Source organism: Heterocephalus glaber, unplaced genomic scaffold, assembly GCF_053883595.1.
Source record: "Heterocephalus glaber isolate CG9 unplaced genomic scaffold, H.glaber_assembly_v1.0 deba00000071, whole genome shotgun sequence".
In the NCBI taxonomy this organism is placed as follows: domain Eukaryota; kingdom Metazoa; phylum Chordata; class Mammalia; order Rodentia; family Bathyergidae; genus Heterocephalus; species Heterocephalus glaber.
The window spans coordinates 24,200,970-24,213,618 of NW_028258137.1; the positions used below are offsets into that span (position 1 = coordinate 24,200,970).

Here is a 12,649-nt window from a genome sequence, read left to right on the forward strand (position 1 = left end):
CCTATTTGTTTAAAATCAAAGTTGGAAATGGATAAGGAATACTATTTAATTGAGGATTTATGTCACATTTTAGTATCCATAGGCCAAACTTTTTGACTTCTCAAATCCAAGAGGGAAAAAGCCTGCCCTAATTACTATATTCTGTACACTGTGTTAGGCAGTATTAAATAACAAACAATGATTTTTAAAAATAAGGAAGATCTCTCTCTTGCCTACAAACAGCCTAAAACTACTAATGTGTTAGAAAGTATGTGAGCCAAGACAGGAAGAAAGACATAGAAGAGGCTTTTCAGGCTATTTTAATCTTCTAGTTTAGGAGTTTATCAATGTCCTGCAATATCTATGGAAGTGAAATGACCTGCCTTTTAATAGGAATGAAAATGTCAAGTAACATGTTTAGCTAAGACTCAATACAAAGAGAAAAACGGGAAGATCAAAGGCAGTTGTGGTTTCTCCTATATTCCCATTATAGCCACAAGGTAGCTGAAAAAAAGTTCCTGAAATTTTGTCTTTTTTTTTTTTCCTAATGAGTTGCTGCTAGCTGTGGGGTTGAGACGAGAGACAGTGGGCTCAGGCAAAGCAAGCACTGCTCATTACACAGCTTGAACTGAAGCCAATTAAGCAGGCTGCTTGTCCTGAAGAAACTTGGAGAGACTCCCCACTTGAGAAATCAGGAAACCTACTCCTGAGGTTAGAGAAGAGAAAGAGCAAAGGCTCTTGGTTATACAGCTTCCCACCTGGGTCATCCTGAAGGACTCCTTTAATTGAGTAGGCATTGTTCTCATTTTACAGGTAAGGAACACACACCAGCCCTGCCTCTCGTGGAGGTAGCCTCTGCACCACACCTTGTCACATTGACACACTTTTGAGCCAGAGGTCTGTGTCACAACATGCTGGCCACATTTTGAGAATTTAGCTAAAGCACCAGTATGCTGGCTAGACTAGAGTCTTGCCAGAAATGGAATGACTGAAGAGAGTTTAAGAAAGGAGCTAATGGCAAAAGTATGACCTAGGTCAGAGACTCCATTAACAAAGCTCCCCCAAACTAATGAGTAAAGTACCATCATCACTCCTGGGCCCAAAAGAACAAGGGACTGGGGAAATTACTGGATGCTAGGCAGAGATGTGCTATAACCAATGTCCCTTAATAATGAGTCTGATATGGGAAGGACAAACATAGAATGAAGAATGTTGGGGAGTCTGAAACCTCATCCTGCTCCACTCCTACAGTCTCCTAGGGTAATCGGTATTGGTGGAGCCCATCAAAGAGTTAGAAAGCAAAAGAATTAATTGAAAAACTACATTAAGATCCCTCTTTCATCCAAAGAATAAGTGGAGAGGGCAGACAATGGATCTGAAGGAACAATTGGAGAATACTCAGCACTCCAACCACCATCTCTCTAAGAATTCAATCAACTGGTAAGGGAAAGAGAAGGGAGAAGGGGAATATCATTTTCAGGTAACTTCTACATGCCAATAACTTTGAATAAGTTATCTTACATAACTTTAGTATACCTACCATGGGATGATAGCTATTATCTTCATTTTACAGGGTGGAGTGTTGCGTCCTGATGGGTTTCACAATTTTTAAAATGATACCAAAGATATAAAGTATGAAAATAACGACAAGGAATCAAAATACTTCCTTTAATTATGAGGGAACATTCACAAGGGGAATCAAACTTGTCAATACAGATGTATCTTAAGAAACTGTGCATTTCAGTGTTGGAAGGCATAATAAATTCTCTAATTAGTAGAGACCCTTGGAACATTTCTTATTCTATTTGATATGCTTGTACTGCAATGTTTCACTCATTTTCTGATATAACTCACTGACACTAACCCAGCTATGCTATTTTAAACTGAGTCACAAAATTATTTTAATTTCAAATGTCTGAGAGACATCACAGTTGAGGATTTTTTTTTTTTAATTTCATTTTCTAAAATAGAGAAGAGATGACAAGAAGAAGGGAGACTTCTGGAGATGGGAGAAGGATCAAGGGGAAAGAGGTGAAAAGGGAGAAAACGGAGTACTGGGCTTGAAAAGGACCAACATTTGTTGAATTCATACGCCAATTTTCCAAAACTAACCTCAACATGCTGTGTTTCTAACATGAATTGATTAAAAAAATTCCACACTCACAAAATGTAAAAATGCTGTGAACCTATTTGAATTTGTTTTGACCATAAGGAATTTATAGAAATCCCTCCACTCAAATAATCTGAGAGAGGTCTCGCTTATAAACCTGACCTCATGAAATATCTTGAAATATATTGCTGCTTACCTTAGGAATTTACAGCATTTTCCTGTGATCATTAGAAGCTCTCTGGTCAAATCCCAAAGTCCAATCAATGACTTTAATTGGTAATGACCTTAGACTATAGAGGCACCTAAACTTTACAACCATTCCTGTAAAATATGATGAGAGTAAGAAAATTTTCTAATATTTCTTGATAAAAATTGGCCCCATAATAAAAATACTGTGTTGTGAAAATACATTTCCCCAGCAGATTAGCTCACTCGGCATCTCAGATTTTCAGTGAGGAGGTTTTAGTGTCATTATAACTGTAGTTTTCTCATCTATTTTCCCCTAAACCAGGCCTTACAGACATCCAAATCCAAATGATTGCTATATTTCTGTTTTTGTCATTTTCCTGTTTTTATTTTAACTATACAGGTATGATCTCTTTGTTATAATATGATATGCTCATATCCTAAAACAAATAATTGTATTTAAATATATTATTATAATACTCAAAATGTTTCCCAATAAGCAGGATTATCCAATTGAATGCTCCCTGAATGGGAAGCCCTAATATGTAAGTGATGTCAGTGTCTAATAAAGTGGTAAGAGTACACCGAGGATTAGATTTTCCTGGCCACTCTTGTACCTTGGTTGCTACTCAGATAATTTGGCTACTTGAACCCCTTGAAAACCTTTTACAGATGATGATTTAATTAGAATATATGAGTGAAAAAAGAAAAAAAGAGGATTCCAACTTCATAACTGATTAAGAGAATGCCTCAGCCTCAACTCAAATTAAACATTTGCAGTATTTCTGGGGTTAGAAGTGAGAAGAGACAATTATCTTTAATCTGGACAGTTTTCTATCTGTTGAACCAAAGATGGAATATATATCTATTCAATAAGGATATTTTAGGATAGCCATAATAATTTTTATTATGGCTCTAAGAGTGTTGAGGACACCTTGATGCTAAGTTAAATTAAAATGTAAGATGTAGAGAAGTATAGATCAAAATAATAATATGGCTGTTAGGTGTTTGAAATGGGAAGAAATGAAATACCTGGAATACCCATTACACTGGAAACCCTGAACTACTTATAGTACATTCAAATGATGAAAAATTATGAGGCTATAAGAAGTAATAAGATGAACCATTTTGTACTGGGAAGAGAGGTTCTCAAAAATATAAGTTTTAGAAAATTCTTATGTCATGTTCAGATTTGTGGTTAAGTGTTTATATGCACATATGCGCCTTTATATGCATGCACATGTAATGGCTGTAGAATTATACATAGCAAAATGTCAGAGATATTTGTCTAAGACAAAAGGTGGAAGTATAGGGAGAAAACAAATAAATATTTTAAATGTAACTTCAGAAGTATGTAAGCAAATTTTGAATTTCATAAAATATTAAGTTATTATGAAACACATATAAAACTAAAAATAAGTCAGAAGAAACAACACTAAAATTTTAGAATTGCTCATTTTACTTTTGTGATTTTTTTGTTTCATGTGCTTTTCTCTTTTATATATCTTCTCATTTTTCTAAATATTTGTCACTTTTATGCTAGAGATGTAACTGAATCATTAAAATGTAAATGTAATTAAACAGTACCTTAGGATTTAGATGCTTGACTATATTAGTTCTTGTTTACCTTTTACCCATCTGAGTTGATTCTAATGATGCATTTATTTCTTCATCTTTCTAATGTATTTGTGAGCTTCAGAATAATTTATCATTGACCTTAGAGCCTTCAAGCTATTTGTCTATTTACTCATATTTTAGAGAAGTTGGGGTGTGTGATAAATTGTAGGATTCTTTCACTTCCAGGGTTTTCCTGGGTGAAAGTGGCTATGTTATGATTTATACATTAAGTTGGTAGGCAGTTTACTTTCTAGTATACATTGTTGCAAGTTCTGTTTTATGCATTATAAAATGTACTTTTTCAAGTTATTCATAAGTCTGTGACTACAAGCTTTCTCAGTATTATGGTCAGAGATACAAACCAGTTAAATCCCAACAGAAAATGGAAAATTATCTGAGTGTAAACCTGATGTATGATATGAACACAAGTTTGTGTATGTGTCCATGAATGTGTCTATCTGAGACTTACATGTTCATTGCTAAATGAGCTCAGTGCCTGAAAGTCATTTTTCCGTTTTTCTCCTGCAGCTATTATAAAAACTGCCCTTCCCAACATGGACAGAGAAGCCAAGGAAGAATACCTTGTTGTTATTCAAGCCAAAGATATGGGTGGGCACTCTGGTGGCCTCTCTGGGACCACAACCCTCACAGTGACTCTTAGTGACGTTAACGACAACCCTCCAAAGTTTGCACAGAGTAAGTGGGTTTCCTGCACTGGATGAGAATCTGAGTATATTTTCATATGAATTTATGGTATAATTTTCAGTGGCATCCCCCAAACTGATAGTAAACATTGAGTGTATATTTATAAGGTATAGCTATATATAATATTTTATATATTTTATTAATATTTATGTATATATATGTATGACCAATTATCCTATCTACTAAATATATCCCAGTTTTACAGATTACAATGAAGTTGAATGGAATTCCAAATATCAAGTGGATAGTAATAACAGAATTTGAATAAGCTTAAGAAAATAATGAAAACCTAGCTCAGATATTGATTCATTATTAATCCTGTTGTTGTATAGAAGAAACCAAATCCCCAGTGTCTGGGTAGGGAAAGCAAACACAGTGGAATTGCTGCAAACCATAAACCCCACCTCCTGTAGCTGGGAGGGACATCAGGAATCAGTGACTTCCACTCTTTCTTGCTGAGGCATTGCTCTATCTTGGAAACCTCAGTAGCTTTCCCGAGGCAGCCACCTCAGTGAGTCAGAGAGGCGATCATTTTTTGCCAACTTTCGTATATGCTTATAAGACACTTTTCTTCTGAGCTTCTTTCCAAGTAACGTGACATTGAGCCATGATTCTGCAATGCCTTTCTGACATGAGAACATTTGCATTGAGATACAAAGAGTGAATAAGATTAGCTGGAAGAAGATGATATCAAGAGAGGAACACCAGGAGAGGATATTGTCATTAAAAGGGATGTTTGTAAAAGAAAAAGGGGGGGGGTGGATGTTTGTAAGCCCTGTGTGTGTGTGTGTGTATGTGTGTGTGTGTGTGTGTGTGTGTGTGTGTGTATATATATATATATATATATGATTACACATATAAGTGAGATTGGACAGTATTCTTCTTATTCTTCTTTTTCTGTCTGGCTTATTTGATTTACCATGCTGTCCTCTAGGATCAGGCATGTTGTCATAAATTACGAGATCACCTTCTTTTTTAAAGCTGGGTCATTTCCATTGTACATATGCCCCACTGCTTCTTCTGCTTCTTTATCCAGTTTTCTCTCAGTGAACCCTTCGTTTGTTTCTGTTTCTTGACAAAAAAATGTGGTATGGGTTGGGGATTTAGCTCAGTGGTTCCGGTGCCTGCCTCGAAAGTGCAAGGTCTCAAGCTTGATACCCAGTACCAAAACAAAAACAAAAACAAAAAATAAACAAAAAAAATGCTGTATGGAAAATAAGGTGATGATTTTATGTATCAAAGAACCACGTTGTACACTTTAAATACATCCAATACAAAAGCCCCATGGATGGTGGTGTATCAACTTGTATGGGAATGGGAAAAAATTTCACTGAAGCTGGAGAACAGAAAACCAAGGAGGTAATGTTACAACAAGAGGCTAGACAGATAAAATAGTGAGGAATTAGCAGTTCTAGACTTACATTTGTAGGTCATTTTAAGTACCATGATCTTTAGTCTAAGATCACCTGGAAGTCATTAGAGATTTTAGGTTGTAGTTGAAATGATAAGTTGGATCTAGAGAAGTCAGAAAAAAAGGAAATTTGGTCTTCTAGTGTCTTCTCCATGTTGTACCCAGTTAAACATATATTTATAAACATGCATTTAAAAGGTGTTGGTAACTTTGGTAAGCAAAAATGTAGCAGTGGAAGTGTAACAAACTATAAATGTGATAAATATATAGAGTTAATAATGGCAAAAGTCTGAGGATTGATTGTATTTGCAGTTGAGGAAGCTAGGTTATTGTAGTTCTGATATTAAACATTAAATGCCACCTGGTAATTTTTCCTGGGGTAGGAAAACCATTCGTTGAAAAGAGAGAGGAAAGAGAAGTGGGAAGAAAGAGGAAGAGATGAAGCTTGAAAAAGTCACATTTGACATACCTTTGAGAATTTATCTGCAGAAATTTCAGGGGTAAAAGAATAGAGTAGATATATATTTTAATAAAAATTTCAGAACTTTTATATCTAGCCATTCATAAACTGAAATGCAATCCCTTGAAACAAAATAATTTAAATGGAAATCACCATTTTTCCTATCCTATCCCCCCAGTCCTTTCTTTTGCAGCTGCCATTATAGTTAATACTGTAATATGTGACTTTTCTTTCTCGGAAAACGATTACTTCAATTCAGCAGTTGCAGATGAGTTTCAAAAGCATTCCCTTTCTTAGAAGTAATAACTATTAACTATGATCACACAGATAGCAATGATGAGAATTTCAGGATAGCAATGAATAAAGGCATAATCCATTTTCTTGGATTCACAAGACTCCCCAATGTAGGACTGGCAGCAAGGTGATGCCTCTTGATGGATTATTTACTTAATAAGAATACCTAAAATGATCATCTACAACCTTACTTGGAATATAAAGTTTGAAGGAAATGGAATCATTAAACTAATTATGAGAGAACTGGGAAACTTAGGCTCCACATGATAATTTTTAATGCCTACCTTATGGTTAAAAACTACTTTGATTTTTTTTGTTCCTCAGCTCCAAAACTTCATGATTCCAAGAGATACTTTTATTTCATCATTAAGTCAAAAAGTATTAGTGCTTGAAGAAACTTTACTCATCAAGTAAACCAATTTTGTTGCTTTCAGTAAAATGAGCTTTGGTTTATAGAAGAGATTTAGTGATTGAGTTCAAATAGAATTAGGTGATGTTCTCCAGATTTAATTTTTCCTTTTGGTCTTACACTTCACTGAATGTTTATTTTTCCCTTGTGGTGGTTTCAAGGGAACTAAAACTTCCTGGCTGTCTGAGTTTGGGTTTACCAAAAACAGGAACTGGGCAATAATTTGATTTCAAGTAACTTAACTAGCAGTTAGTTCCAAGAAACAGCAGTGAAAGAATGAAAGATAGAGATCCAAAAAATGCATTCATGATTGAAGGAGTTACCACTGGAAATGACTGGAAATTCTAGACTATTGGAAAGAAATAAAAGAAAATAAATAACTCAGTTACTCGACTAGAAAAGAGAGGAGCCTATGATTTTATATACTAACTCCCATTAGTCTTTGAGCTTTGTTTCTGTTGGGACATTAATACTCTGATAAGTCTAACTTGACAAGCCATGGGCAAAATGGAATCTGAAGACCAGGTAAAACCTTCAGGCAAAGATATGCAGGAGTTGTCAGTCACAGGGTAGGTGAGCACTAAAATCGTAATGGCCAGATCCCTGATCAATGCTTGGAGCACCACCTACTTCCACTATACCAGTGAATCTGAGTGGCAACAATATCACAATGAAAGTGATTTGGATGAAAATAGGACCAATGCCACTAATTAGATATGTTCTACTGTCCCCATAGGAGAACAAAAATACACTGTAATTGTATTTTGCCTCGGGAGTTTTGAAGGTAGGATTTTAGTCTTCAGAGCAATGAAGACTTTAGTAACAAGAGGAGTGTTTCATGTGTCTGAGCAGCTTGCTGCAGGGCACAGCAGAAGTTTAGTAATTGGATTTTGTCAAAAATGGTCTACAAGTCTGTAAATATAAAAGTAAGTTCAAAAGTGACTTTCAGTGTGTTACACATTGCATCTTTCTGTGCTGAAATTAGCTTACTATTTTATGTTGGGCAACAATGAATATCCCCACGGGCAGTCAGTGTGATTATACAGCAAATTGGAAAGAACATTCACATATACATAGTAATATTCTGATATAGCTGTTCCAAATTTATACTTGATAAACATATGGTTGAATAAGTTTCATATCTTAGAAAAGTCTGCAAGAAAGTTCAGTACTTCTGGGAAACGTTTGTGTATGATTTATTTTAGATGCAGTGCAGTTCACAAAGGAAAGGGAATATTTTTGTCTCTTACATCACTGCCTCGGTAGCATCTACAGGAATGTCTGGTACAAAGGAGTTGGCCAACATATATTTGCTAAATGAATTACTGAATTAGATTGTGTTCAATGCTCAGTGTTTCTACTCTTTTCTAAGGTCTGTATCACTTCTCAGTACCAGAAGATGTGATTCTTGGTACTGCAATAGGAAGGGTCAAGGCCAATGACCAGGATATTGGTGAAAATGCTCAGTCATCATATGACATCATTGATGGAGATGGAACAGCACTCTTTGAAATCACTTCTGATGCCCAGGCCCAGGATGGCATCATAAGACTAAGAAAGGTAAGCAAAGGACAATTTGGTTCATCTTCAAAACATTTCTATGAAACAGTTCGAGTTGAGTAGATTGTCAGCATCTTATAGGTGAAAACCATTTTGTTTATTTGTGAGACAAGAGAACTAGATCCATTTTAGGACCTACAATACACTGGGGCAATGTTTTACATTTCAGCTAAAGCACTGGTAAACAGTTTTCATGGTGGTCCTCCTGCCCTCTCATCTTACTTGGTATATTTCCTTCCTTACCTATGCCTTGATGATATTTTCTAAGCCACATGAATTTACTTGGTCTTTGTATAGGATATTCCAGCTATGAGAAAGTTAATTCCCTGCAGGCAACCCTCAACCAACGAAAGATCAAAATTGATGGTCAATTACTATTATTTGAAGAAAATATTCTAAGGCACAAAGTGAGAGGATTCTCAGTGGGAAAAGTCTCAGTTGCCCCACGAGGTGAAGAGTTCAAAAGCTTTTAGTCTTTCCCTATATAACTCTTCCATTTCTGCTCTCTGGCTGCCTTGCTTTTGGTGTGTGACTACCATTTGGGACAGAACCATCTCTATAAATAGCATAAATAGCATAGTCAATTTGAGATTGCTTTTCCCAGCAACTTGCTTTCTTGTGCTTGATGTGAAAAATGTTATACATTTTCTAATTGTATTTCTCATTATAAAACTTACCTCCCCCAAAATTGTGTAAAACAATTCATTGTTTTATATGCATAAAGTATTTGTGAGGAAAAATACTCTCTTATCTCCATTATGATTATTTTTAAATATTGTTCTTCAGATTAATTTTAAAATAGATTTGCTTCTTTTTGAATAAGATGGATGGTGGAAGATACTATCGAGAGAGACAATAATTTTTGCCTTTTTCTGGATCAGCATTAAATTGGTATGATTTTGAGCTTACTATGTTAGTCGACCATGCTGTACAAACACCTAATTTCAGTATCCTTCCTCTTAAAATTCCTCACTAAAGAAGTATCAAGCATGGAAGCCAGAAATTTTCTGGATATATCATTGTTTAAGTATAATGTTAAAAATCAAGTGTAAGAAAAAATGGCTGCATTTATTTTCACTCTCTTTACCACCATTATCATCATACCAGGATGGATACTGGTTTGTGTTTGGAATTAAGAGCTGCAAATACTGAAAACTCAGATATGAAACGGGGAACAGTATAATTATACTTGAGTCAATTATTGAATAACCCAGTCACATTTTCATTGGCTAATGAATTCGAATTATTTCTTCATTGTTATTAACTTTTATCCTTTGTTGCCATCAGATGCTTTTACAAATTGAAACACTAAGCTGTTTTGAGTTTTTAAATTCACTGTTATTCATAAACTTGGAAGCATAAACTCATAGACCATGTATGTTGACACTAAGAAATATGTACATGTATTTTTCTCTAGAGAACAGTATGTAAGAAGTCACATTTCTACACTCCATGGGCTATCTGTTTTGTCTGAATCAAACCTAAAGACACTAGACTGTGTTTGAATATATTGTCCTTATGTTGAGCTAAATATTTACTAGAACACCTTGATTGCACCAGGAGCTGTCTGGCTTGGAGTTTTACTGAAGCCAATCAAGGAAGAAGGTACAGAGGGTACTCACGTTTAGTTTCAAGTAGAGACAGGTGCCTCAGCTTCCTTATGTGATGGACTGTAGAAACGAATATCTGGAACAATCCTGAGGAAAGGCCTGGGGCAGTACCAGAAACTGAGGGTTGGGAAAGGAGGAGACATGGAGAAGGGAAAATGCTGATCAAATTGTCCAAAGCCACAGTGAGATTCAACTATTGTGCAGCTGATGGCTATTAATAATAATGTTTTATATATTTCAAAATTACTATAATATATTAAATATTCCCCTTCCTCCTAATAAACAGGTTGGTGAAGTGGTGAATATATTAACTATCTTTGGTGAATTTTTCTATAATGTATACATTTATCTATCATATCTTACTCCAATATGTACACAGGTATTATTTGTCAATTAAAAATGAAAGAAAATAATTAAATGTAATCTATTATATGAACAGTATTATATGAAATGTGATCTATTATACTGAACAGTTTTTGAAAAGAACCTAAAATTACAAAACTTACCTAAAATTGCAAAACTTAGTTACAATAGGGGTGATTGGAAAATTATGAATATGCTGATGTTGAATCATCTATTCATGAGTATATACATGTGCCTAGCAATTTCAGAATCAACAGGGAAGTGACTATTTGCATTGTTTACTAGAAAATATTAAGAGCAAAACTAAGTCCCATTCGATGTGAATTCAGATTAGAAATCAACACAAAATATTTAAGCTTGCACAAGAGTTTTGAAAGACTTCACTGATGCTAGCTTGTGTTCCAGCTTCTTATTTTTTAAAAATCTGCATTGCAGATTGAAAGCTGTGTTTCTTATGAGAAATTGTAATGCAGACATAAACTATTGCCTTGAATCTTGACAGACTTGCATTCTTGAAATCTGGATTATTATATGTTGCCAAGAATTGGCCTATAAGTGTTCTGGTGCAGATGGGCTTCTGGATATTTAAAGGGACTGGGCTGGGGATTTAGCTCAGTGGTTTTGGCGCCTGTCTTGCAAGCTCAAGGTCCCGAGTTCGATCTCCAGTACCAATAAATAAATAAATAAATAAATAAAGGGACTATGTTACTCAACCTAGAGATGTTTGCATAGGTCACTGACTAAAGTCTCTTGGGCTGAAAAGGAAATATTAATATGTCAAAAATATTGTCAGTAATGGTGCAATGATGTAATTTCAGGTTTTTTAAATAGATGGAGGGTGCACAGTCAGTTCTAGTTTCAGGTATTTATACTGCTCTTACTCTTCCTTCTTCTAAATATAAACACATGCACATTTGTGTCTGCATACATCTTTCTTTATATGCCCACCTCTGTCATAGCTTGGAACTTACAATAGAGAACTTCTAAGAATGCTCTAAAAAATAATAAGCCTCATTTTAGCCACATGATCAGTAGAATAGCAGTGCTTTGGAAATGAAATAAGAAAACACTCTTTGTTGGATTAGTGCTAAATTATGCTTTATAATGTCTCCTTGGACTAAACAATGATTATTTCTAGTTCTTTACATTTCACACACTGTTGCAGGAATGATAAAATATTTTTCTCAGATAGAGATTGTGTTCGATGCTGCCTTAGCTGCTACCAGCAGAGACCCGATTAACTGGCTGATTAGTATGCAGGTCATATCATCACTAGTAAAATTTTATGATGACTCTGAAGTGAAATTTTGATGGCACAATTCATGACTGTGAATATATTGTGAATTTCAAGTGAAGTGAGCAAAACAAAACAAAACAATAGGAGATTAGATTCACTGAGCTTCTATGATAAACAGATATCAGTAAATGCCTGTAAAATTCACAGGTAGAATCCAAGGGAATGGAGAGCGATCTCATTAAGACTCACAAATGGGCTTAAATGCACATAACTTTCATCCATCAGCATTATACTCATTTGTTCTTGCTGCTGTGGTCATTAGTGAAAAGCATTCATCTTTGTCATTTCTTAACAGCCTCTGGACTTTGAGACCAAAAAATCCTATACGTTGAAATTAGAGGCAGCCAATGTCCACACTGACCCACGTTTCAGCAGCAGGGGACCCTTTAAAGATACAGCAACAGTAAAAATTGTTGTTGAAGATGCTGATGAGCCTCCTGTCTTCTCTTCACCAACTTACCTTCTTGAAGTTCATGAAAATGCTGCTCTGAACTCTGTCATTGGGCAAGTGACTGCTCGTGATCCTGACATCACTGCTAGTCCTATAAGGTATTTCTCTTTGAAATAAAATCCTAGATACTCTAAATAGCAAGTAAATCAGTACAAAATGTAATTATGTACCCATTCTGAGACTCTGCCTTTGGGACT

The 12,649-nt window shown here is 35.2% G+C and overlaps 1 protein-coding gene across 10 annotated transcripts in view; it reads left to right on the forward strand.

The window, feature by feature from the left end:
- Cdh8 (cadherin 8) overlaps positions 1–12,649 on the forward strand; it is a 382,630-nt gene that overhangs the window by 199,776 nt on the left and 170,205 nt on the right. For all 10 annotated transcript variants that reach the window (XR_015449028.1, XR_015449007.1, XM_087205646.1 and 7 more), the window contains 3 exons: positions 4,421–4,588; positions 8,544–8,731; positions 12,297–12,550. Coding sequence is in view for 8 of the 10 variants with exons in the window: in XM_087205646.1 (XP_087061772.1) it covers positions 4,421–4,588; positions 8,544–8,731; positions 12,297–12,550 (610 nt within the window). In the remaining 2 variants the exon portion in view is untranslated. The remainder of the gene's footprint in view (positions 1–4,420; positions 4,589–8,543; positions 8,732–12,296; positions 12,551–12,649) is intronic.